Source organism: Heterocephalus glaber, unplaced genomic scaffold (genome assembly GCF_053883595.1).
Source record: "Heterocephalus glaber isolate CG9 unplaced genomic scaffold, H.glaber_assembly_v1.0 deba00000331, whole genome shotgun sequence".
In the NCBI taxonomy this organism is placed as follows: domain Eukaryota; kingdom Metazoa; phylum Chordata; class Mammalia; order Rodentia; family Bathyergidae; genus Heterocephalus; species Heterocephalus glaber.
Genome location: NW_028258142.1, coordinates 63,664,220 through 63,690,633, shown reverse-complemented (window position 1 = coordinate 63,690,633; position 26,414 = coordinate 63,664,220). Strand labels below are relative to the sequence as shown.

Below are 26,414 nucleotides of genomic sequence, written 5' to 3'. Positions count from 1 at the left end.
GGATGTTTTGTTTTCTCGGACCCTTTTCCCCATGCGTCTAATAGGCCATTTTGATACCAATCAAAAAATCAAGAATTCCTCAGTGAGCAGGGCTGGTGAACTGAAAATAGCTGGATGAGATTTGATGGGATGAGTGTGAAGTCCAGAGACTTCAGCAGTACGTGTGTAAGACGGCTGGCTGCTTCCTGCTGGGTGCAGGGATTCGGTCAGCAGGGGCCAACAGCAAACAGAAACCGCCAGGAAAGCCAGGTGCTCTCCGTGGCGGACAAGTCAGTCGGGATCCCAGACGGGTCACACACGGATGGGGAAGAAGTGCCAGTCAATTTGGATCCCTGAAGAACTGTCTTGGGGAAGAAGAGTATGCACTCGTGTTAGAAACAGAAGCAACTCGAGGATTCCTAACCAAGGAATTAAATGGCCCAAAGGCCAGCTGTGGCCGAGGGAAAAGAAGGGGCGTCCAGGGCAGAGCCGAGGACGCCAAAGGCGGCGCTAGGCTTGGGGCCACCTCCCCTTGCCGAGGAGTTGGGGGACGCCGGGAGGGCTGGGGTGCAGTAAGGACGGGCAACTCCAGCTGGACTTGGGCAGAGGGACCCGCTGACAAGCCCAGGTGGTGACAGAAGAGTGGACAGCTGTACGGTCAGCCCGCGAGTGCTCCGGCGGCATGGACTTAGGCTTATGGACACGCGATCATTCTCTGCAATAAATTCCTTCTGAAAATGTGAATCCATTCTCTTCTCACACGGCACCCACCTGAGTGTCCCTCAACAACCACACAAGCACACACACACACACGCACGCGCGCACGCCCCACGAGCTACGCTAGTGGGGAAAAGGAAAGGGTGGAATTTCAAATGGACTCTGGGCCAGGCACATAGCTTAGTGGCAGAGTCTACGCTGAGGGCCTTGGCCCCCTTCCAAGTTCCCCTGCAAAAGTACTGGAAACCGAGCCCCCTTCAGGAAAAACACAGCCCACCTGCATCATTCAAAGCCCTGCAGCCCTTCCACCACAATGGCAAAGAGGTTTTCTACCCTGGGACAGAAAAGCACAGGCAGATGACAAACTTCGTCCTTCATTCAGCAGTGCATGGGCAAAAGGACCGAAAGTCACACAAATTGGTTTCCCCTTCTTGCCTTGACACTAAACTGTATGAACTTGGGCCAGACACCGAGCCCCATTGTGCCTCAGTTTCCCTACCTTCAAGCTGTAGAAATCCTCTTTTGCGTGGGGTCTGTGTGAAGATTAACAAAACTGGGTGCGTAAAGCACCTGTGCACTGAGGGTTCTGAGTGACTGTAGCTTCCTGTGTGTACCTGGGGGCTTTATACCATGAACTGACCCCTACAGGAGCACCCTCCCTGCAAATGCAGAAGCGAGACTTGAGGAATGGAAGCAAGCGGGGACCAAGAACGCAGCTCTCCGGCATGGCCAGTGGTATGTGAACAACGGCACTTGTTCAGCAGTTTCAAACTGGAGTGAATTAGGATTTTTTAAAAAAATTAAATATGGATAGAAGCCCAGAGTTTGAAATGGATACAAGAGCTGGAGATGCAGGTCTGTGGCAGAGCAAGGGCTTAATATGCACAAGCCCTGGGTTCCTTCTCCTGCACCACAAGATAAGCAAAGAAAAGGGACTGGAGGTACAACAGCCCCGCTGGGACGATCGGCTGAGGCCCGAGGCTTCTTTTTTTTTTAGCATTTAGTATATTGGCCCTGGGCTTCTTAGATTCTTCCCTCCCTCCCGCTCTTCCCTCTGCCTCTCTGTGCCCTACACTTCCTAGAGCCCTGTCTGAAACCCTCTGTACCAGGGTGTCCATCCGGAAGACGCCTTCTCGTCCCTTCTCCTGAAACACCTCTCCTAGCACACCCACAAAATCCTGCACGTCTCCGTCTCCAGCCACAGATGCTTTGGAGCCTCAGGCAACTGGAAGACTGAAAACAGACACTTCTCAAAAAGACCCAAGACAGGTTTCTCAGTAATGATTTCTGCTTTCTTTTATCACAGGAATTGGAAAGCTGTTTAGAAGGGACTAAAGTTGATATTGGTAAAGACATCCATAAACTTCTCTAGTTAAAAAAAACAGCATTGTTTTAGGGTGGTATTTTAAGGTACTTCCAGAGGCAGATCGTATGATAAGCCCCATGATATCTTCAGAAAATTCACACTTATCGAATAATGTACAGTTGCTGAAGCATGCAATGGAAGACAATGTGTAACATGCAATTATGATTTTAAAAGAATCTTTAAATGTGAATGCAGGGCTTCGCCTACATTTTCACTCTTATTTCCTAAAGAGCCCCACCCAGCATACCCACAAAGCTGCTGTGGGTGTCTACACAGAGCTTCAGGTGCTGGCCAGCTAGGGGCTGCAGGAAAGGGCCTGGCGGGTGACTTCTACCACATCCCTGCATTCCATTGCAAGCTCGTGGAAGCCCTGCCTGGAACTGTGGAACAGAAGGAAAAACAGGGTAAAAGCATCTCCATCACCAGGCACCTAATCCGGAAGGTACAGATAGCCAAATACCACTTCAACATACAAATAACGGAAGGATTACATGTTGCAGCAATCTTTTAAAGCAAAACAATGGACTGTTTGGATCCCAGAGAGTGATTTTCGGGCGGCACCCAGTTGGACTCTAAGCTGGTATGATCTGGAACCCAGCAGGAAACGTCCTTACCTGTCTGGCCCAGGTTTCACCATGCATACTTTCAAGGGAAAGGAAAAGGGTTACATCTTTGTGCTCATTTAATTGAGTGCAGAACTGTTCAAGACTAAACTTCAGAGCTACAGACAGCACCTCCTGTTGACTCTGCTCACTTCCTGAAGTCTGTAAACCCGTCATCCACCAGCTGCTCAAGTCACCCAGCATTGTGTCTGTCTACTCAGCTCTTCCGTTCCTCTCCGTAGCTTCCCTCTGCCCTTCAATACTCGACAGGCTTTTGTGTCCCTAAGAAACAACTTCCCTTCTCAGTTTCTCCTTCCTTCTGTGCAGATGTGTACTTGGGATTGTTCTAGGTTCAAGCTTGCCGTGTCCCGTCTAGGACTGGTGACACCTTCCGGAGGGCCCTGGGCTGCCCTTGACATCTTACTGTCCCTCTTGTATGAACTATTCATCCTTGCTTGGAGAACATCCCAGTGGGGCCTGTGTTAACTCCAGCTGGGCTGATTCAAAACACCACCTCCAGGGTTGGAAGCACGCCCTAAAACCCATTCCTGCACTTTTGCTCACCAGGAGTAAGAGGCGCCTTTTTGCTGCACTTTGTCATTCTGCTTATTATCCCGAGAAACCGATTTCTTTTTAGTTCATCTCCTGGGATAGTTTGGATTCAGGCAGGGTCTTGGCTGACAGATCCTCCCTTTATTGTGCCTGTTGCCTTCAAATCCCTTATCTGGAAATGTTTCTGTTGCTCAGGTAGCTAAGTGTTCACTGTTTGTCTGATCCATCCCTGCTTTAAGATCAGGAAAATACAGCCCTTTGTTTATATTTCCCAATCTAAGCATGAGAAGACTTATCTTGTTGAACTTGCTTCTGATTAGCCCCCTGGTTTGGAGTTTAGCAGCAGCCTCACAGAACGTGTCTGTAAGGGACAGTCACACGGACAGGGGCAGGTGGCTGAAAGGGAGCCAGAGATTATATTCAGGGCTATCAAAAAGGAAACCGTGGAATGGGAAACTTCCAAACAAATTCTAAATATTTATTACTTAGGAGATTTAAAGTCTGCCTATTTGGTAATAATCATCAAAATACATCTCTATTTTCACATAGGAGCACATTGAGGAGATAAGACACGTCGTGGTGGAAATGTAGATCCCATCATGGGCAGTGGTTGGCTTTATCTACAGCATCTGGAATCCCAGGTGGAACTAAAAGAAAAAAAAGTATCTTGCCCACCTTCCAAAGGCTGTACAAACAAGCAGTATTTCACCAAGGCAGACTTGGGGTCAAAGTAGACTTTACTTTTTGGTTACAAAATACACTAGTAAAGCAATTTACAAATAGTAAGGAACCAATACAGACAGTTTGGTAAACAGGAAGATAATCTGACTTAAGTAAAAAGAATTGTCACGCTCTGAAGCAGATGAGTCAAAGCTAACAGAACCAAAACGAAACCCAAATGAAGAACAGCCCCCAGGGCCCCTCCTTCTCTCTCATAACTCACACAGAGGACAAGACCCAGAACAAAGATGAAGGACAACTAAAGGGTCATTGACTAGGGCCACATGGATCACAGTGCTCTGAAGATGAAGCCTGGGTCTCCGTGCGCCTTGGTGTTTTGCACACCAGCCTCTGCATCGAAGCCCACGGCCTCTGGAATAACTCTTCCAGGAAGCTCTAAGGTTCAGGAGGGAGGAGCAGGCTGCGGCCAAAGAGCCAAGACAGGGACTGCTGCAGGCCCACAGCCAGGGGCACAGCTTCTGCAGGCCGCCCCCTCCCTGCCCACCTATCTACTGCAGGACCTGGTAGTGGTCACTTTCGTTCTACTGCAGGACCAGGTGGTAGCCACTTCCACTGTACCTGATATTCCTGGACAAGCAGAGGAAAGGCCGGAGATCCCAGAAATCCATTAATTCCATTAAAGACTGAAGTAGCTTGCTTGGATAGTGGAGGTTTACTCTGGTAGATGTCCTTAAAATTAGACAATTATCTGGAAAGATTGGATTAGTAAGTTCAAAGCCTCTAGCATAAAAAACAGAAATTGAAATCCAAAGTCTTCCGAGCTCTTTGTTTTTCCGGCATCTGCAATGATCCCTTTTTAACTAGTCTTTTCACATCAGTATCAGGACTTAGTTATTTTCCTTCTATTTCTGAGCTTTAGAAACTCACTTCCACACCATAATAAAAATCTGCTTCAAAGATTAAGAAAAAAATACAATCTATTACCATGGGACACAATGCACCTAAAGCTACTAATGTAACCATCTGCAACTCTCATGCATCCTCCTTAAACAGGAGTTTTAAAAAGAGCTTTTGCAACCACGTGTACCCTTTCTTCTTCTTTGAAATGAAAGAACCAGGATGCAGAAAGAAGTCACTGACTCAGGAAGTGGGCTGAACCTTACCTCTCAGCAGGTCAAAAGTCCCTGGGAGTGGGCAGGGATTTAGCTCAGTGGTTTTGCCGCCTGCTGCGCAAGCATGAGGACCTGAGTTCGATCCCTGGTACCAAAAAAAAAAAAAATAAATAAACAAAAAAGTCCCAGGGAGGATATTCTTAAGGGGGCAGTGCAGACCCCCTGTGGCAAGGTGCCCCCTCGTGGTCTGGTGGCAGGGAGCTCATCTCCAGCTTCCTCCTCGCCAGGCAGCTACAGGGCAGCATGGGTCACCTCCAGCCCCGCAGGGCCACAGACAAAGGGCAGCAGGAGGAATTCCCACTGCACTGCACTGCACCGGGTATTTAAAGAGGCGGTGCCTGCAGGCAGAGCTTCCTGCCTGTGTCTCAGCTGCAGCTTCCACCCCTTTCCTAAGGAAGTTGCAGGGTCTATCAGCCTGGGAGAGGCTGAGGCTTAGAGGCAGGAGGACAGTTCTCCCAAACGGTCTCCCCTCCCTGCTCTTCTCCACGAAGTAGACAAGGAAAGGCTTTAAAAGCCAAACATAGACGCTGGGTCTGTCGTGATCTGATAGCGAGTTCAAGGCCAGCTTGAGCTGCATGTTGAGAGGCAGCAAAACTGCTACACCACAAGATACAGGACTGCATGCTCGCTCTATGGGGTCAGCCTGTCCAAGCATCTCATTAAGGTGGTTAATGGACACAGAAACATTTTACAGAATGAACGTTAGGAACAATATTTAATATGGTTTAACTTTGGCGTGGTTTAGAGCGTCCCTGACACCCCCCTTCAAGCCCTCATCCCTGAGACCTGGAACCTCTGCTCTGCGGCCCTGGCTGTCTCCCTGGCAGCAGTGGACTCACTGATCGTTTTAAGCGCATTCCCCAGACAAGCAGAATAAAGATGCGTGCACCCCTGTGGATCTTATGGCCCACGCCAATGTTTAATATACAATAACAGTGTTCTGGGAGACAGGATGAGCTCCAAGGTCCCAAACAACATAGTTCGATTTGGGCTCTCCTGTCATTGCCTGAATCTAGCTCAGACCGCTAGGGACTACAAATCAATTCCTTAACGGTGTTGCTTAATCCTCTATGTGAGGAAGAAAGTGACATTAGGGGAGACTTATCCATTTTATAAGATTAAGTTCTTGAATCTCAAAAGATCGTGTGAACATAATTCCATCCCACTTGTGAGCCTCCCCCCCAGCTCTCCTTAAGAATCGAAATCCCTACCTTGCTGTTTACTTCTTCTCTCCCCTCCTGTGGCTCTCACTTTTAAGATAGGACAAGGACTGACCCGCTACCGGCATCTTTGCGAGTACTGATAATGGAAACTAAAGATTTAAAGTTGCTCGCTCTGAATGAAGTCCTTTCAGTTCCAAAACACCACAGTGTTTCATGGGCTGGGAACCTGAATATTCTATTGATTTTGGTGAATGAAAAGGAATCTCTGAAGAACACAGCAAGGTCCTATAGCAGTAGAACGGACTGGAGTGCAGGCCTAGCTCAGCAGTAGACCTTTCGCCTACATGCCTGAGGCCCTCAATTTGATCCCAGCACTGCAAAAAGCAAAACAAAACAAAAAACCAGTATCGACTGCCTTTAACAACTGCCCATTCCCCGCATGCTTTTCTGAATTCCAAGTCTGAGCGTTGATGCAGCCGCATAGCACGTCTTAATTTCCTTTCTCATCCCCTGTCCCTTCCCTTTCTTTCCTGCCCTCCAACTCCCGATCCCTCCCCATCTGGGAAAGATCTGTCTCCCTGCTGCCCATTAGCTAGCTTTTTTAGAGTAGTAACATTTACTGGGGACAGGAACGGGGAGTAGGAATAGCTCCTGAGAGACAGGAGGGGTCCCGAATGGGTTGTCGCTATTATCTACCTTTTATTTTGTTCTTATTTATACTTTGGGTTGCTCATGTAAGAGAAACCACGTGATATTTAAGATTGTGCATCTAATTTATTTCACTCAACATTACATTCTCAAGGTGCATCCATTTTTCTACAAATGACTTCAGTTTATGGCAGACTTCTTTATGGCAGAGTAGTGCTCCGCTGTGTATAAACATTTTCTTTATCCGTTCATCTGTTGATGGGCATAGGCTGCTTCTAATATTTAGCTGTTGTGCATTGCGCTGTTATAAACAAAGGGGATGAAAAAGGAACTGCAATGTGCTGTATACAAGCACCAACTCCCCACAAGGAACGGAAACACTATGTACTGCAAACACAGAGCCTGGAACAAGGATGCTCCCAGGTCCCTCCTCCTACCTCTCCCACTCAGCTGCCCCAGTGCTGGAGGCATTTTTTTAATTGAGTAATTAAGGCTTCTAAAGAATCCCCTGGGAAGGCAGGCTCTCTCACCTCACTTAGACTCCAGCCTGACCCAGGCCATTCTACTGCAGCTCCTGGGTCCAACCAGACTGTGATCAAAAGTGACTTCCACCTCCCAGAACAGGGACATTTGACCCCGGGACACAGGGATTGAGGGATTGTGGAAACCGGCAGCCTCTTCTTCATTTAACAAAAGAAGGACTGGAAGTTCTGCGGTCCCCCCGGGGCGCTGGGGTCCCTCAGCCAGTTCCTGTTTGGGTGCTTTATTACCTGGCTATAGACAGACTTCATCAAAACAGGGCTCTGTATCTTCTTTGTCCAGTATTTGGTTATCTAATAAAAAGAAACCTCCAAGTTCCCAAACACAGGGCCTTGGGCTATTTCTGTCATTATTTGAACCCATGTATCTGACTTCAATAAAATTTATCTAACAGTGGCTAATTGTCTAGCATTGCTGGCATTTGCTAATAAACGTTTGTTACAGAAAACGTAAAAATCAATCTTGTGAGAGATGGTAATTTATAGGCACGACTTAAAGGAACAAATATCATAAAACACATTATCCCCAAATCTGACGTTCATAACAAAATAGACATTATTTTTTCCTTGTTGCCATTTGCTACGTCACGGAAGGACAGAGATGTACTACAGCTGATTCCAGCAACCTCGATTTGTGAGGACAAAAATAAGACAAAGTCATGTGGGAAAGTTAATTTTTTTGACAAGGAAGTGTTTTGTTGTTGGTTCTTCTCTTTTCTTTTCTTTTCTTTGTGGTCCTGGGAATTGAGCCTGGGACTTGTGCACTGAGCCACATTCCCAGTCCTTTTGAAAATGCCTTTAGGTTTGAGACCAGGCCTCACTAAGCTGCCCAGGTTAAGCTTGAACTTATGACCCTCTTGCCTCAGCCTTCCAGGGTGTTGGGATTACAGGTGTGCCCCACCAAGCCGAGGCAATAAAGAAGTGTTTTGATTACAAGTTAATCCCAAAGAGTTCAGGGCTGATTCTTTTCCAAGTGAGTAATAGGAGGACAATATTTCTGACTCCTTCCTCCCCTGGACTTGCTGCGGACAAGGCTCTGTGTAAGTGTGGAGTTCCGACTCCTGGTCTCCTCAAACACTGGTAAGACAAGCACAGAAATAACTCCAGTACCACGGCAGTACATGATGAAGGGGAAATGCAGCCTGATGTTGTGAATGCAGGGTATGAAATGAGAAGGGCACAGGTTCAAATCCTGGCTTTCCCCCTTCCAAGCTGTGAGATGGAAGGCAAAGTTCTTCAGCTCCCAAGTGGTGCCCACCCTGCAGGTCAGGGGAAGACGGAACGAGGAAGGAACCCCAACCCCATAGCAGGGTGCCCTGCTTTCGGGAGTCCTCGGCGGGCAGCTCTGTGCAGAAGCAGAAGAGTATGGAGATGGTTTGAGCGCCATGGACATTCAGTTGGGAAAGAAGCCACCTCACACGTGACACAAGGGCCTGGAAGTTTCCAGCAAGGAAAGCGCTGCCTCGGAATACTCTGAGGGCATGGGCCGCCCTGACCTCCTTTCCTGATGCGTGAAAGGCTTGGGAAAAGGCTGAGGAAAGAGCAGTGCCACAAATTCACCGTGTCTCCCAGCTGTCTGTCACACCTTCCTTCCTTCCCGGGGTTCTGGGTCCAATCTCAGGCTGATCCCCCACACAGTGAATGAGCTTAGCATCTCTCCTCTTCCTCTCACAAAACTGCTTCTCTCTAGCAACCAAAGAAGGTCTCTGTGGCCACCTTCATGTCCAGGAGCAAGTGCTTAGAGTCTTCACGAGAAATACAACTGTTTCTGGCCAGGATGACGGGGATTGGACTAGCCTTCCCACGGAAACTGCACTCCAGGAGCAAGTGCTTCCCGATAGCCAGCAAAAGGCAGCACGAGGCATGATCCCCCAGAGAGGGGACAGCTGGTCAGCCCGGCCTCTGCCGACATGCACGGTGTAGGCCAGCAGTGCAGCGAGGGAAAAGCCTTGACACAGGGGCTCTCTCGAGCCCAGGGGACACAGGACAAAGTTCAGGGAGCCTCAGACAGATGGGATTTGCTAGGAAGAGCACCAAACAGGAAGGAGCCTTGTGGACAAAGACTGCAAGAAACACAGATGGGGTTCTGTTGACTTTGTCACTGAATTTTATGTTTCCATGTGCAGGGTCCACTTCACAGAGCTGGGGAACAAACAACAGAGGATCTGGAAGCCAAGGAATTCTCCAGACTTCCAAGGGGCCTGGAGACCGTGGAGATCAGAGCAGTGTAACAGCAAGTGTTGAGGAGAACTGGGCCTGCAGTCACCCGTGAAAGCTACACTAAGCCTGCCCACCAACACTGAGAAGGAAAATCAACAAAACCCTGCACTAGCCTCACACCAAAAACCAGCGCCAATAAAATGAAAGGCCCAGCAATGCTCAAAACTCACTACCTGGGCAAAGAAGCAAGAAATGAGACACAGGCTTAGCCATGACAGAGCTGAGAATTCACACACAAGGACATCAATGAGTGGTCATAAATATGCTCAGTTACTTAAGGGTTGCAAAAGAAAGATACAAAGTAATAAATGGGAAATAAAAAGCAAAAAATAAGAAAAACATCTGCTATGACAGTGGTACAAGATGGGACTGCCACTATGTTAATTAACTACAAAACTCAATATCAATAGATTGGAAGCCAAAGCAACAGAGAATACCCAAGCTGAAACTCACAAAGGAAAAGCAGATTGAAAAGAGGGGACAGAGCCCAGTGCTGGGGGATGGCATCACGTGATCTGACACCTGTTACCAGAGTCCTGGGACGGGGCTGGGGTGAAAACAGATTACAACAAATAGTGGCTGAAATTTTTCCAAATCTGTTGAAAAGTGTAAGTCACAGATTCAAGAAACCCAGAGAACTCCCCAAAAGCGTACCACCAAGAAAACCACAGCCAAGCATACCATGATGAACTTGCCAAAGAAACCAGTTTAAAGAGGAAATACTCCAAGCAGCAGAGAACACAGATCTATGGTGTGTGGAGGAATACTGAAAGAATAGTGAAGACCTCCTCAGAACCAAACAGTGGCAGAGGGCACAGGTAGAGAAGAATGGAAAGCACCCAGCCTGAAACTGCACTTCCGGAGGCATGATCCTTCAAAGACTCTAATGAAAAGGATGCATGATCAGGTTTGTGACATGATGAAGTATATGGCAACAACAGCGAAAAGAACAGGAAGCAGAAAATGAACTCACCAAGTCATAAGGCTCTTCCATGAAGCAACAGAATGCAGTTTGAAGGTGATATGTGCTAAGACAGAGGAGCATAATGCAAACTCCGAAGTGATCACTAAAAATAATGAACAAAGAACTATGAAAGTAGTGATAAAGTGGAGTACTTAGACAGAACACTGTGCCTCTGTCAATCCGAAGGAAGACTAGAAAAGAGGGAGAAAAGTGGGAAGAGACAAAACCAGGCAGCAGGACAGCAGAGTAACCGAGGCAAACACAGCTACAAGAAACACCTTTTCACCCCCTACCCAGGCACTTTACAGTGGGCTCAGGCCCGCCTCCAAAGCCTGAGCTCAGGCACGCCGGGGCGGCCACCTGAGCTCAGAGGGGTCTGACTTCCCACCAGCTTGGGTCCTGAAAAACGCAAACATCAGAGCGGGTGCAGAGCCCGCCCAACAGGAGGGCTGGGTGAGCACAGGACAGGCACCAGCTGTTCCTGCTGCCGGTCCACTGAGGGCTCTGGTGTCAATCTGCATGGAAGCCGTGAACAGACCACACGCAGCCCTTGCAGTGCGGGGATTGCCAGGCCCATGGTACCAGCGTTCTGCCCCTCTCTTGGAAGGCGGGGGCAGCACTAAGGCAGCCCTGGGAGCTCTTCAGGACACTGGAGTCGGTCCTTCCTGACCAATCTCTGTCACCCTCCGTCCTTCTCTGCCACTGGACACCTTCCATATCACCAGCCCAGCCTGTTTTATGCAAGACAGAAATCATGAGTGGGTCTGGCATGGTGGTGCATGCCTGTAATCCCAGTGCTCAGGAGGCTGAGGCAGGAGGATCACCTTGAGTTTGAGGCCAGCCTGGCCTACACAGTGAGTTCAAGGCCAGCCTGAATTACACAGTGAGACACTGAGTCAAAAAACCCCACCAAAAACCCAAAGTAAAATGGAAAGAAATCATGAGTGAGTAAAATTACATCACTTGCAAGAGGCTTTGTAGCTAAGACTCAGGCTGTGGCATCAGGGAGAGCGTGTGCAGAGGGAACCCCAAGAGAAGGGGGCTCATGCACGCAGTGGCCCAGTGGTTGCAGACTTCCTGGTCGCCTGGGACAGACCCAGGGAAGATGTGGTGGCAGTCACAGCAGCAGCAGATGGCACCCTGGCCAGCCATGGGGCGCTCTGGGCAGAAGAAGAAAAAGGAAAGGAAAATAAAATGAGAGAGAGACAGAGAGAGGGGGGAGAGAGAGAGGAAAGGAGGAGGAGAAGAAGAAGGAGAAGGAGGAGAAGGAGAAGGAGAAGGAGGAGAAGGAGAAGAGGAGGAGGAGGAGGAGGGAGAGGGAGGGGGAGGAGGGGGAGGGTAAACAACAACAACAATTCTCGGGACTCTGGGGTCTCCCCCAAGAGCAGACACAGCCTTCTCCCCTCTCGGGCAGAAACAGCAGCTCGGAGAGAAGGCTCTACAGCAGGCCAGACACAAGTCCTGCACTTCAAAGATGGAACTCATACAGAGAGTGTGCTCTTGACCACAACAGAATTAAAGGAGAACTTCACTCGGAAAATCCCCAAGTATTGGCATTTAAACAACACACTTCAAAACAACCTGGAAGTGAAGCAAGAAATCTCAAAAGAAATTAGAAAATATTTTTGAACTGAATAACAAGAAAGCTCCAACATATCAGTATGTGCAGGATGCAGCAGGAATAATACTTAGAGAGAATTTTATAGCAATAAATGCTTATATTAAAATGGAAAAGAAATTTTTAAAAAGCAGTGATCTAATCTTCCACCCAGGAAAATTCAAAAAAGAACAAATGAAATCCAAAGTAATTAGAGGCAAATAATTCAGACAAAAGCAGAAATCTATGAGAATAAACAGGCAAATGATAGAGACAATAAATATTTAAAAGGCTAGATTTTGGCAAAAATGAATACAATTGATAAATTTATAGCTAGACTTGATTAAAAAAAGAGAATAAGCAAAAGTTACCAATGTCAGAAGGGAAAAAAAGATTGTTCAAAAAAATCCTAGAGATAGAAAACAGATAATAATGCAATATTATGGCAACTTAATGCTAAGAAATTCAACACCTTATATGAAATAGAGAAACTCCTTGAACAATAAATTACTAGAACTGACAGAGGAAGAAATAGAATCTACCTGGACTCACTAAAGAAACTGAATTCATAATTTATAACCGCCCCCAAAAGAAAACTCCATGCCCTGATGGCTTCCCTAATAAGCCGGCAACCCTAAGACACAACACCAAACCTGCACAGAAAATAGAGGTAAACGACACTTCTAATTCATTGTAAGCAACCAAGATTATTGTGATAATAAAACCATGCAAAGATATTACAAGAATAAAAACCTACACAGGAACACTCTGTAAACAAAGACACAGAAATCCTCAGCAGAGCACCAGCAAACCAAGTCCACTGTTATCCGCTGACGTGTGTGCCGATACTACAGTCTGCAGCAATAATTACCGTTGAGTCATTTTTACCTTGTATCTGGATAAGTTGTTGGAGATAGAGTTAAATTCCTATTGGTCACTGGGTTTCAGCTCAGCTGCACAGGACTTTTTGGTTAGGGACATGGTGACACCCGTAAGTTCATGCAGCCCGATGGCAGGTGGCAGCACCCAGCTTGGAGGCCTAATGTTCACATTGTCTAGGCCGTCAGGGGGGTCACCTGTGGTCCAATAGCTGCACAGACCCGCGCTGACTGGACATGGACACTGGACGCACAAACCCTTACCAGTGGTCGGGATCCATCTGAGTCCTGAGGCAGACTTCAAGCACGTCCAGCCTCTTCGCTGGCTCCTGGGCGCACATGTATTTCACATCCAGTTGGACTGCAGCTGCCGGAGGCTGGGCGGCTGAGGGCCTCTGAGGACGGGGCACTCAGAGATGTCACAGCCAACCCAGTCCCTGGTTCACGGAGGCGAACTCCCTGGCTCCCTGTACTGAGAGCACCTGCACTCTCTGGCGTTGGCCCTTCCCGGGCTGACAGGAGCGGCGTGAAGACAGACATTACACCTCCTAGGTCGGGTCTGTGGGCTCAGGGCAGTCTCAGGGTGTGCGGGGCACATGGCTGTGGCTGGGGACCCTGTCCTCTCGCCTTCCCGGTGTGCTTCCCACAGGGCCGTGGAGATGCGCCCCGTCTACCAGGCTGCCCTGACCCATGACAGCCTTCTTACCCTGATATCACGGGTTAGTCGCTTTCTCGAGGTTCACACAAGTTTTTCTCTTTCACTTACTGAAAAAGCCACTAAGAAAATTAAGTCATCACTTTCCTCATTTAACAAAATCCCCTCGGACTTGTTTCCAGAGGGTACAGAGAACAGAACCCAGAATTTGGATCCAGCTCTCTGGCTGGGGCTCTTCCTGAGTAGAGCTCCACTTCGCCCGCTTCGTCCTCAGCACCGTTAGTCTTGAAAGAGCTTTTGTTCTTTAATTTTCTATCATTTCTTTCTTTCTTTGATAATAGAGATTGAACCCAATGGTGTGCTACATTGAGGTACATCCACAGCCCGAATTTGTTTATTTTTAGTTTTAAATTTTTATTTATAGTATTTTTATTTTTGACAAGGTCCTAAGTTGCCCAGATTCTGCGCTCAAATTATCCTTTTTCTCTGTCTTTCTCTTACTCTCTCTCTCTCTCTCTCTCTCTTTCCCTCTCCAGTGCTGGGGATTGAACCTAGGGCCTTGCACACACCACCCTGGCCCTGGCCTCATACTTTTGATCCTCCTGCCTCAGCCTCCAGGATAACTAATCTGTGCCACTGTGCCTGTCAGTCATGAAAGTTTCTCAGAACTCAAACAGCAGAAAAAAGAAAAAAACCATAACTCTATGCTGGGATTGCGACCCTGGGCAGGAGTGAGAGTCAGCCTGCAGCTTGGTGGTGCCCTGCAGTGTGCGTGATAGCTTCCTGTAAAATGAAAATATACTGCGTTTTGAAGAATTTCCAACAGACAGCAAAGCCACAATAAGTTCAGGAATGCCAATGGTGAGACCAATACTACTGAACATGAAGATACAAGCAGTCAGCATCCTATCTTTATACATCCTGTCTTTACACATGCAAGTGAGGAATCTCCAATGCAGTGCAGCAACTCGGAAGGTGGGGATTCGATAATCTGCTTCGTCTCTTAGGCAATTTCCATATCACAGAGGTTTTCTCTCAAGATCGGGACCAGGCTCTTGTCTTGTCCAATAAAGCCAAAGCCCACACTATTTTAAACAGAAACCACAGTGAGTCGAATTCACAGTGCTTGTCTCCTGGAACACCAAAAGACTAGGTCTCTCTATTTCCTTGCTGCCCTGTTTCTCTGCACTGGTAACAGTCACTGCCTAACCAGCAACCGAGGCGATGGCTCAGTGAGCTCTGTGGGGTGAGCACAGGGGAGGCCGGAGCTGCGGGAGAGCGCTCATGCCCAGGCAGGACGAGAATCTTTGGATTCAGTTGCCCGAACCCAAAAGCCTATGTTCTGGTGCGGAGACATCAGGAATGATGCCTTCGTTCAACAAATTCTGCGAGAATCTCCCGGGTACCAGGCCCTGTGTTGGTGAGAAGAGACAGGACTGTGAGGAAACACGGACATTCTCTGCTCTTATCAAGACTGCTATCTGTGTAAGATGAACGCAGCGAGGCCGTGGAGAAAACCCCTGGCGGGAATGAAAGTTAGTTCAGCCACTGTGAAAAGCAGCGTGACAGTTCCTCAAAAAATTAAAAATGCAACTACCTTAGGATCCAGCAATCCCACCCTGGGTCTGCATCCGAAAGAATTGAAATCAGGTCCATCGACACCATGCACATCAGCCAAGACACGGAGCCAGCCCGGCATCCACCGGCTCCAGCTGAGTGAAGACAGTGCTGCACGACACTGGGATGTGTCAGCCTCTCAGGAGGGTGAAATCCTGCTGTCACTGACGACATACATGGGGCCGGAGAGCGCTGTGTTAAGTGAAATAAGCCAGACACTGGAAGATAAGCACTGCGTGATCTCACTCGGGTCGGAGACTGGATCTCAGGGCCAGGGGCAGGGAGGGACGGTGGACGAGGGCATCAGCGGAGAAGTCTGCGTGTGCTAACATGCAGCAGGGTGATTACATGCAGCCACGTGTAGTCTAATGTCAAAACAGTTAGAAAAGAAGAGTGTAGAAATTTCACCTCAGAGAAAGGAGGACTGAGGAGACGGAAATACAGGAGGACTTGGCCAGGCGGGCGGGAACATTACACAGTGCCCTCGGGGCGCCCATGTGTACAGAAATGTTATTCCCTGGTGGAAGACTGGTAACAAAGTTGCCAGAATCCACAGCCCCGGGGAAGGGAGGGCCCTAGGGAGTCAGCACTGTTCCCTGGTGAGCAGCTCTCAGCCAGGCCTGGGGTGCAGGGAGGGATTTGGGGAGCGGGGGCAGGCTGCGGGGCCATTAGAAACGTCACTGCCCTGGGCCCCAGAGGCCTGGGCACTGGGCTAGCTGAGGAGCGTCAGACAGAGCCCTCCCGGCCCTTCCTCAGCAGGACACTCTGCAGACGGGTGTGCAGGATTTCAGTGTCGCCTCACCCAGACTGTGTTTGTGCAAAGTACACGAGGAGAAATCATGGAAATCTGAAATAAATGAAAATGATTCCACAGAGCCTTCGAAGGTGGTAAACTGCACGCACAGGAGTCCTTTCGGCATGCGGCTCGGCAGCTCGGCCTGGTGCGAAGAGAAGGCAGCCTCAGCTGTCCTCCACAGGACCCTCACTGAGCACCGGACAGTCTGCTGGGCACCATTCCAGGTCCGGGGTGCTGCAGGGAGCAAGACAGACAGATTCTAGTGGCCTCCGGGTGATAAAGAATAGAGGCAACGAATGGAATTCAGTAAATCATATGCGCTGGGAAGGAAGCAGCTAGAGGACTGAGAAAGCTCAGGAGGGGAGCAGAGAGGAAGAAGCAACTTGTAGATTCAGCACAGCTGTGCCTCCATCGGATTTGCCCAGTTCGGGTTTTTATAAAACCTCCACGATTTCTGCTCAAATAGAAGAAGTCCTGCATGGCTGTCCCTGGACACACGTCCAGCTTGAGGTCTGGGCCAGAGAGGAGAGGAGGCCTGGTATTTGCTACCTTCTTCATAGCAAGCAACAAACCCCAGTGCGTAGTTGTGGGTGATTTATTGGACCTTCCAGGAGGCCAGGACTTTGCAAGGACAAAGGAAATGTAGGCCGTTGTGCTTTTACCTTCTTTCAGGTAGAAAATGGTCAGAGTTTCATTCCCGTGGTGCAGGGGCTGAACCTGGGACCTCATGCACGCTGAGCGAAAGCTCTGCCACTGAGCTTCCAGAATTTCACTTTTGAAAAGTCCTTGTGCCTGAAGGATTAAAAAACACAAAACCCGAAAGGTACTTCAGGGCACCAGAGACAGAGCAAGCAGGAGGGGCAATGAAAGGCAAATGGGATTACTAAGTTATCCTTAACTAGTACCTTAAGGGCTGGGGAGTTTTAAGTAGATTTAAATACAAACACCATGATCCTGAGCTGTCTTTTTTTTGGAGCGAAAGTACTGCTTCTCAGACAAAGCAGTCCTCACATGGTTACTGGGAACAGAATAGGAGCAGACAAGCTCCAACTCCAGGCTGGCAAGCCCTTCTGTTCACAGCAAGTGAGGCAGACACCCGGACCATGCAGCTCCCCACCAGCGATGATGACCCACGGAGGGGGCACTGTCGCAGGCTGGCTCTGGCTCTGCTGCTGTATTTCCATTTTCTACGGTGTATGCTGTAAACCAGTCCTCAGTCACTCTCTACAGGAAGCAAACCTGCAGCCCATGAATGCGGCCCTTGCTATTAAACCCACTATGCATCCAGCAAGGAACAAATACCAAAGCCCAGTGAGACCTGTCTGCAAGGCCAACGTGTTGGCTGGCTTGCCTAATGGATTACGCCTTTCCTTTGGGTGATTAGTGATCGTTAATAAACAAAACCATATTTAAGTGGCAAATGTTAGAATGCCAATGCTCAGCCCACACTTTCACGAGGAGATGTGTACCACGGAGATATCACACTGGGGTTGAACTGACAGTAATAACACAGTTTAGCCCCTGCTGGGGTGGTAGATTGTGTTCGGAGGGTTTCACGCATCCTAACTAATCTCGTCTTCATGGTGAGATTGGACGATTACCACTGTCACTGACAGACGAGGAAACGGAGGCTCAGAAGGGGTGAGCTGTCTGCCCACGTTGCACAGTGAACCTTCGGCGCTCTAAGCCAGGGAGTAACGCATACTGGTTGTTACCTCCCCTTGCACAAGCGGGAATTGCATTTGTATAGGGCTTTGTCTACTCTGAGGATGATATTCGGTATCTGTACGGGATTTTTTGTTTCTTTATCTACATGAGTATAAACTGAGTTGGGACAAATGCAGCACAAGGAAACCCCATGGCAGCGTGGCAGGTGGTCAGGGTGCAAAGCCTTTGCAGTAGCCACACACACGCACGCACGCACACATGCATGCACGCACGCACTGGCACAGCCCCGGCCGCCTGGAAGAGGAGGTGCAGGCTGGGGAGGCCCCGCTAGCTCCTAACGAACGGCAGCAGAAGTCAGTTGGCCCACAGCAGCCCACGTCCTGGAATGGGAAAGGAGAGCCAAGGAACGCGGTCCGCGGCTCATCTCACAAGACAAGAAAACTCATCCTTCAAGTTTCTCTGCACAGATCTGCAAGCCGAGCGTCCTCCCTGGACGACTCTAGTGTCACCTGTGGATCCAGAAGGGAAGAGACTGAATATTTGTCAAGCTTCCCGGTGGGCCAGGCGCGATGCAGTGCTGTTGCCATTTCTTGTTACTGAATCTTGACAAGATTGGTAAGGTGTTATTTGCTCCATTTCCAAGGAGCAGAAAGACAGAGGTTAAAAGAGGGCATGTGAGCTGGGTGTGGAGGTCCACGCCTGTGATCCCAGGTCTCTGGGAGGCTGAGGCAGGAGGACTGCAAGTTCCAACCCAGCCTTGGCAATTTAGCAACTTAGTGAGACCCTGCCTCAAAATAAAAATTAAAAGGGATTACCAAGCATGCCGCTTGGTAATAAAGACCCAAGAAAACACAAGGAGAGGTCAGATGTGCCCCGGACCCAGCAGATTCCATGGCTTCCCTGTCCTGGGCCTCAGGGCCATCATTCCACAGCCGGCCCCTTCTTGGAGCATCGGACCTGTTTCCCAGATGCGGACAACAGTGCCTACCTACCTCAGGTCGTGCTGTGGGCATCACATGGGTTAGTACATCTCTGAAGACCTCGGGGCAGGGCCTGCCAGGGAATGCTCAATACTTGCTCTGGATTGTATGATCATGCGGCAGCTGCTACGGCCTCAGCTACGTGGAAGCAAACACAGCCAGAGCCCCTGAATGCCAGGGCTGTGCCCGGACACGTACAGTTAGGGATCTGCCACCGTGTGGGTGTCCTGGAGGGCACGTGCACACGCTAAGGCCCCCGTGACCTCACCCCGGGACCACGGTCACATGCGGTCCGTCCTGGCTGAGCCATGGTCAGGAGTTACACAGCTGCTTCTCACAACAAGGCAGCTACTGCGAGCCTGCTGTTCCTGCCTCTGGTAATGCCCAGCACAAAATAAGGCTCACTACTACGTTTGATGAGATAATGTCTAGACCCAAGGGCTGTCAATAAACGTTCTTAAAAGCATGCACAAGGCCTGACATTATTTTCCTGCTGTTGCCTCTCTCTCCGCATCATCTGCTGAGACCCGTGCCTTGCTGTCTCCACTCAGAGCTGTTTTCCGGGAGAATCCTTTCCCACCACCCCGGCCCACATCCCACGTCATCACTGTATCCAGTGCACTTGTCACAGAGCACTATCGCCAAGGGAAACTCCGGCTCATTTATTTCACTTACTGTGTCCCCCTAGAACATCAGCTGCAAGAGGGCAGAGATCATGGCTTGTTTGTTTTGTACACTCCTGGATTCTCAGCCCAGAGAAGAGGGCTCTGCATCCTCGGCTTCAATAAATATCTGTCCAACAGTGGATGAACACAAGCCATTAACTTATTAAAGATTCTGCATTCAATGTTGTGAGTCTGTGTATAGAAACTCAGGGAGATTCACACCAGGAAAATAATAAAAGAACTGCTGTGTGGGTAAGACAGGGATGAGGTCACTAATAAAACATAAATCCTCCTCTCTAGAAAGCTGCTGACTTTGTATGTGAATTACATGGGAATTTCAATCCCTGTCTTGCATCTGTGCTAGTGGAAAGTAGGGGAAATTATGTCTGTTTTATAAGAAATGAGAAGATATTATTCTTTCTTTGCAAAACTCACATGGTAACTAGACACTGGTTTTACTCTGTCTGAAATGCTGGTTAACTCTGTAGTTCACCTAAGTTAAATGTCATTTACATTTTTTAAAATTAGCAACATATGATACTCTTTTCGTCTTTGCTTTCTTACCCTAAGTTCCTAACAGGAACAACACATAATTATCTGCTCCTTCACAGGGACACCAAAATTCAATGTGGCAATGGACAGAGACATCCGGCACTCTAGGGACAATGACAAAGGTTTGCTTTCCTTACCTAGATTATTGATTATTCACGTGGATATAAAGAACCAAGGTAATACAGATAACGCTAATAATCTATGCATTTTTCAGATCTCTCTGAAGATAAAACAGACCCAAGTCCATATGCTGCGGCTCATGTAGGCACCACGCAGCACCTGGTGCATTTGGATTTACTTTGATTTTATACACAGGAATCTTCCATAAATATTGCCTATAAAAGTTTGTGCCTGGCTTCTATTATTTCATTTTGTTTTTTAAGTAACTCCAGCTTTAATTATCTTTCCAGACTTTACCCAGATGTTACCAGCCCAAGAAATCTTCCTTGGTTCCTTCACTGATTCTTTGATGTGGTTTACACCTGTCTCCGAAATTATTTATTTGCACACACATCTCAGATGAGACAGCCAGGGAGCAAGAAATGTCTCTCTGTGTGCTGGCCCAAGAACAGCACTTGGCAGCAGCTACAGGACGAGCTCAATTCAGTTAACTCCACAGTGAACTGCTGGGTCTGGATTCTAAATGAATGCGTTTAAAGCACAGGAACCACAGCAAGAGTAAAGTAACAGAGCACTCCAGAGGGTGCTCCGAGAGCCAGCAGGCGCATCAGGTGTGTTTGTGTCGCCTCTGAAAGTCATTTTGGACGACCTTTTGCTTAGAAAAGTTGCATTTAGTGTGCCAAGAGAGCTGTCTGAAATAGCTAGCTTCCTTTCTAAGTGCTGCCTTGGGCTACGGGTTTCTCCCTCCAGCTCTGTCCCTCTAACGTCTTGCTGGGTCTCCAGGCTGTCCTGGCTCAGCCTCCCCTGTGCCCCTGGGCCTGGAGCTCCTGTCTGCTCAGCCCAGTCTCCTTCCTCCAGTTTATCTGCTCCGCTGTCTGCCACTAGCTTGAAAACCCTTTCAAGGCACAGACTTTCTTATTATCTTCTTATTCTAGTAAGTGCTTAACCGCCAAATCATTAAATCAATCAAAAGCATTTCCGAGTTTAAAATCTCTCTTCTGCACAAGCGCTGGTGTGATCCAGCTGTCCCTGGGGCTGGAGGCCCGGAATCTGGCCCTAGCCTTGCACACTGATAACCACGGACCCTAGACTGCAGGAAGTGCTTAGAAAGTTCTAGAAAATATGCCAAGTGGCATTAGTATCTTTCTAATATCAAAAGATTCTGCAGGGCCGGGGATGTAGCTCAGAGGGAGAGCATTGCTGAGCGTGTGCAAGGCCCTGGATTCTATCCAGAAAAAAGCAATTGAGCTATTTGCCCTTTATTTCACTGAAATCAGCCAGGCTTTCTTTTTTCTTTAAGTACTGGGGATTGAAAACCCCGGGTCTTGTGCATGCCAGGCAAGGGCTCTACCACCGAGCTGCATCTCTTTTTATTTCTTATTTTGAGACAGGGTCTCCCTAAGTCACTTAGGCTGGGCTCTAATTTGACTCCTCCTGGCTCAGCCTCTTGAGCAGATGATAGGTGTGCCCCAGCTAGTCATGTTCTTCCCGTCTATGAGAACTCTTTCCACTGAAAACTTAGCTTACAGAATTAGATCTTCTCATTTCCAACCAAATAACTGAAGAATACTGTCCTTATTTAAAGTTGTGATGGAACGAAATAGCCGAGAGAGGGCCAGGGCAATTGTAAGGATAAAGGGTGGACATAGTGCTCTCTGCTTCACTACTCTCCTCTCTTAGCCCAAGTTAAACAGAACTGCAGAAGCTGCAGGAGAGGAGGGGGAAGACCAGAGCCCCTCTCCGCACCCTTCCCGTATCCCCCACACATCGAAGGCTGAAGGCTGGCAGGTGGTCCAGGCAGCACCCTGGGGCCAGGAGCTTCCATCCATGGGCCCCAGGCCTGCTGCATGCTGGCTCACAGCTGGGTGGGGAAGAGCCAGGGACAGGGCACCTGGCAAGTGGCTGTCTATGCCACAGACACCCCGAGAGGAGCACTGAGCTCACCCTGCTGAATGTGAGTGTATTGATAAGCAAGCTGCGTAACAAAATGCCTGGGTACTTAAACAACAGGATCTTTTCTTGCACCCGGGAAGTTGGATCCAAGGCATTGGCAGGTCCATTTAGGTGTGAACCTCTCTCCCTGGCTTGGAGACAGCCATCTGCTCCCTGTGTCCTCCATGATTGTCCCTCTGCTGTGTCCTGACCTCCTCTCCTTTTAAGGTCAACGGCCTATGGTATCAGATCCCACTTGGCTTCCTCAGCGCCTCCAATACAGCCACATACTGGGGTCAACACCAGACTCTGCAGAGGGCTCCAGGAAGGACTCACTTAGCCCCGCCTGGGAGAGGGCGGAAATGAATCCAGACTGCAGCAGGGACAGCAGGAGCGGAGGGAGAAGGACGTGGGGGCAGAGTGGCCACATCTGATGAAACATTAGAGGGGGAAGCCCGAGGGAGGGTGACGGAGCAGGCTGGACAAAGTGGCGCCACCGAACCTGTGGGCTGAGCGTGGGCGAGCGGGGTGGGGAATCAGTACCAGCAGGACAGGCTGGCTGCTGGGGCCGCCACTGAGGTGATGAAAAAGCTGGAAAGCTGGTGCAGGCCTGGCTGAGTGCCTGAGGAGCAGGCGAGGCCAGGCTATCAGCAAACGTGTGGGTCAGGGAGGACCGACTGCAAAGTCAAAACTGGATGTTTTTGGTTTTTCAACTAGAGATGCAGTTCGGGCCGGCCTTGAACTTGCTACGTAACCCACAGGCTTTCCCGAAATTCAAGATCCTCCTGCCTCAGCCTCCCAAGTGCTAGGATCACAGGCAGGAACCACCACATCTGGCGAATTGGAGGCACTCCCAGAACCAGCGGTAGATCACTAGACACCGCTCACTGGATGCTTACTGTGTACCACGAGTGTGCCGGAGCCTCCACGCATACCACTCACCTCTGCAGATGAGGATGCTGGGCCTCCGGAGGTAATGTGAGGTGGCCAAGACTCACAGCTAACAAAGGGCAAAGCGGAAAGGGGAATTCAGCCGGGTGTGGTGGTGCACGGCACCTCAGGAGGCTGAGGCAGGAGGATCACCACAGCTGGAGGCCAGCCTGGGCTACATAGTGAGACCCTATATCAATCAATCAATCAATCAATCAATCAATCAATCATAAACATAAATGGGGAATTAAGGCTTTCTAATTGCAGAGCTTAAGCTGAAATCCACCACGGGAGGGGAAACCTCAAGGAGGGGTCCGAAGATGGATGTGAGGGTCACATGACAGGATGCGGGGGGAGGGGGGCTGCCCCACCGCTGCCCCGCCCTCCCGCCCTCTACCCTGGAGCCTCTCCTGCCTCAGACCCTTCCGGGTGGGTGGGAAGCGGGCGCGGTCACCTGTCCCCGCAGTGGCTCTGCACCCCTGTGCTCCCTGAGAGGCCGCCCCGCCCGCTGTCCCTGGCAGGGTCTGCTCTGCACCGCGCACCTCCGCAGCGCCCGGTGAGGCCCAAGGCCGAGCTGCCCCAGGACCCGCTCTCCGGAGCTCCCTCCGCCGGTCGGCTTGGTCCACCGAGTCGCAGGAGGGCAACCTGCACTGCTTTTAGGTTTCTTTCTAAATATTTATTTATTTAGTTAATTATTTAGTTTTTAAAAGGCATCCCAGTCTTCGAATTGTTTTTAAAAAGTCTAGCAAACTTTTTCACAATTTGTTTTAAGGAGTTTTTAAAAATTATTACGTGTCGGCGTCCACAGCGCACAGTTTCCATTCCGTGCGGGAGCTGGCGCACAGGTCTGGCACGTTCAGTTCCTCTTTTCATCCCCTCTCCCTCCCTTCCCCCGACCCTCGCTCCACCTCTTCATCCCCTTCCCTTTTAAGAAAGATCTATCTTCCTGCTTCCCATTATCTACCTTTTATTTTGCTCTTTATTTATAACTTGAGTTTTCCTTGCAAAAGAAACCGTGTGACTTAAGCTTGGGTGTCTGATTTCCTTCACCTAACATTTTGATCTCAAGGTGCATCTACTTTCCTACGGCTCAGGTTTATCCTTCTTTGGCAGAGCAATACTCCCCTGTGTAAACAGCCCATTTTCTTTATCTGTTTATCTGTTGATGGGCATTTGGGCTGCTTCCAAGATTAAGCTCTTGTGAGTTGTGCTGCTATGGACGACTTGGGGAGTAAAGAGGCGGATGGAGGCGAGACAGGTACCACGCTGCGGTCTCCTTTTCCCAGGTTCAAGGGCCGGAAAAGGACGTGTGTGACCTGCAGGTGTGTGGGGAGCTGGTGCTGGGGCGTGATGGCTCCTCACTGCTGCGTTCTCCTGAGAAGACCGAGTCACTGACCCAGACCAGCGCATCACATCCCTTCGCATGAATTAGATAAGAAGGCAGAGTAACAGGAACAGCGATGGCGACATGAAGGGAAAGTTCCCCTGCAGTAGCTACCCAGAGATAAACTTGGGGTAGGATACATTTGAAATCACTCTCAGTACTGCTTTAGCAAAATAATTCCTTCATCTAATGAGGAATGCTTTACATTAGTAAGGGGCTAACAGTTCCTTTAGCAAAAGACTTTAGAAAGTGTTTGGAATGTGAGTTTAAAAAAAAGAAAAGAAAGAAAGAAGCCAAGTGTGGTGGCGCAGGCCTGTGATCCCAGCACTTGGGAAGCTGAGGCAGGAGGATCACTGAGTTCCAGGCCTACATAGCGAGGTCCTGTCAGAAAAGAAAAACAAAAAAGCAAGCAAACAAACAAACGCAACAGAAATGTCAGTAGAAACTTTCTTTACTAGTTAAAAAAATTCTCTTCTAAAACAATTTCACAGAAGTTATGCATTTAACTTTCAATGTTTTATTGTACTTTCGTTATACTGTGTGATTTTATGTGGTTCTTGCTGAATTCTGAATTTGTTTCTTAACTGAGCCTAGGAATTGCCCGGTCATTTGTGGACGGTAATCCGAGATTGACAATAAGAGGAGGTTAGCTAGGACAGTTCTCTAACTTGTGCAAGTTACATGACTTTTGTTTTCACAGCACAAATCTTTAAAACAAATTTTATTTGGAAAATGAAAACAATCGTCTTTGCAAATTTCCTGCCACGAAAATTTAAAGTTGCCCAATGTTTCTACAGGAGACAAAAATGTACTTATTCCCTGCAGACCTCTGAAACGTGACGCCTGTGTGTGTGTGTGTGTGTGTGTGTGTGTGTGTGTGTTACAGTCAGGCTATAATTTCGCAGGAAGAAGACTCACTTCACATTGTAGCGTGGTGGAGACTTTGTGTGGCTCCTACTGTGAACATACGGGTCACAAGTTCCTCCAGCACCCCTACGGTTGGTTCCTGAGTGCATCTTCCAGTTCCTCTCTAGAAAGCAGCCAACAATTAGCTTGGCCTTGGGATGAGCCAAACAGGCTCTGCTCCCACTGAATGAACAGCTTTTCGGAGAAGACTGGGCCTCCTTGGACAGCCACCTCCCCCGTGGGACCTGTGGCTTCAGTACCGCGGGAGGCAGTGACTCGGTTAAATGTAGTCAGGCTGTGGTCCGAGGCCGGCCTGGTGCTGGCTGTGAGGCCTCGCATCTAAGACGGGGTCGGAGTCCGTGAGTGTGCAAGGCTTAGGTACTTTGAGTCTTCACACTCGCTGCTGTGATCTCCACGCTTGCCCGTCTTGGACCATCATAGGCAGCGGTTCCCTCGCTCTTTGAAGGCTGATGTTCCGTAAGCGTCTCTGGCTCATTTAAACCCTCCTGTCAGGTGCCTGACTCTCGCTCTGAAGAGGTATTTTTACAAATTAACTCACTGTGCTCTATGCAGCTTAACTGCGTACAATTAGTAACATTTAAAAAGCGGAGAATCAGAAATGAAGATGTCATTGCCGCTTTCCATACAGTGCAGAAAAGATGTAAAATGCTATGTTCTGAATGAGAAGTCCTATTTCTGTATTCATTTTTAAGCTTTTCTTTTTGAAAAGACCAATTCTTCCAAATTTGCCTACCAAATTTTTAATAAAACTCTGACACCTGAGTCATGCTGTATCTAAAAGGATTTGAGATGAAGAACTAGATTCCCATCTGCCACTAGATCTGCATTTTCCTCCTTTCAAATTATTTGTAAGATGGGGCTGGGGATTTAGCTCAGTGGTTTCGCCGCCTGCTGTGCAAGAGCAAGGACCCAAGTTTGATCCCCGGTACCAAAAAAAAAAAAAAAAAAATATATATATATATACATATATATATATATATATATATATATATATGTGTGTGTGTGTGTGTGTGTGTGTGTATTTGTAAGACGTCATTGGTGAAATAAAGGCTATAAGAAAATGGAAGCAGTGTTTAAAAGGAAAAGTCCCCCCAGCACATACTCAGTATT

The 26,414-nt window shown here is 48.7% G+C and overlaps 1 protein-coding gene across 4 annotated transcripts in view; it reads right to left on the bottom strand.

Annotated features, from left to right (window-relative positions):
• The window catches only part of Arhgap28 (Rho GTPase activating protein 28), a 163,330-nt gene that overhangs the window by 111,689 nt on the left and 25,227 nt on the right, over positions 1-26,414 (bottom strand). For 2 of the 4 annotated variants that reach the window (XM_021265228.2, XM_087194824.1), the window contains exons 2-3: positions 16,809-16,938; positions 16,254-16,380 (exon numbers count right to left, since the gene is read on the bottom strand). The exons of 1 other annotated variant lie outside the window; for it this stretch is intronic. In XM_021265228.2, the coding sequence (XP_021120887.1) occupies positions 16,254-16,380; positions 16,809-16,875 (194 nt within the window). In that variant the 5' untranslated portion in view covers positions 16,876-16,938. Of the gene's footprint in view, positions 1-15,330; positions 16,202-16,253; positions 16,381-16,808; positions 16,939-26,414 lie in introns of those variants that run through there. One more of the 4 variants, XM_087194822.1, reaches the window with a different exon arrangement.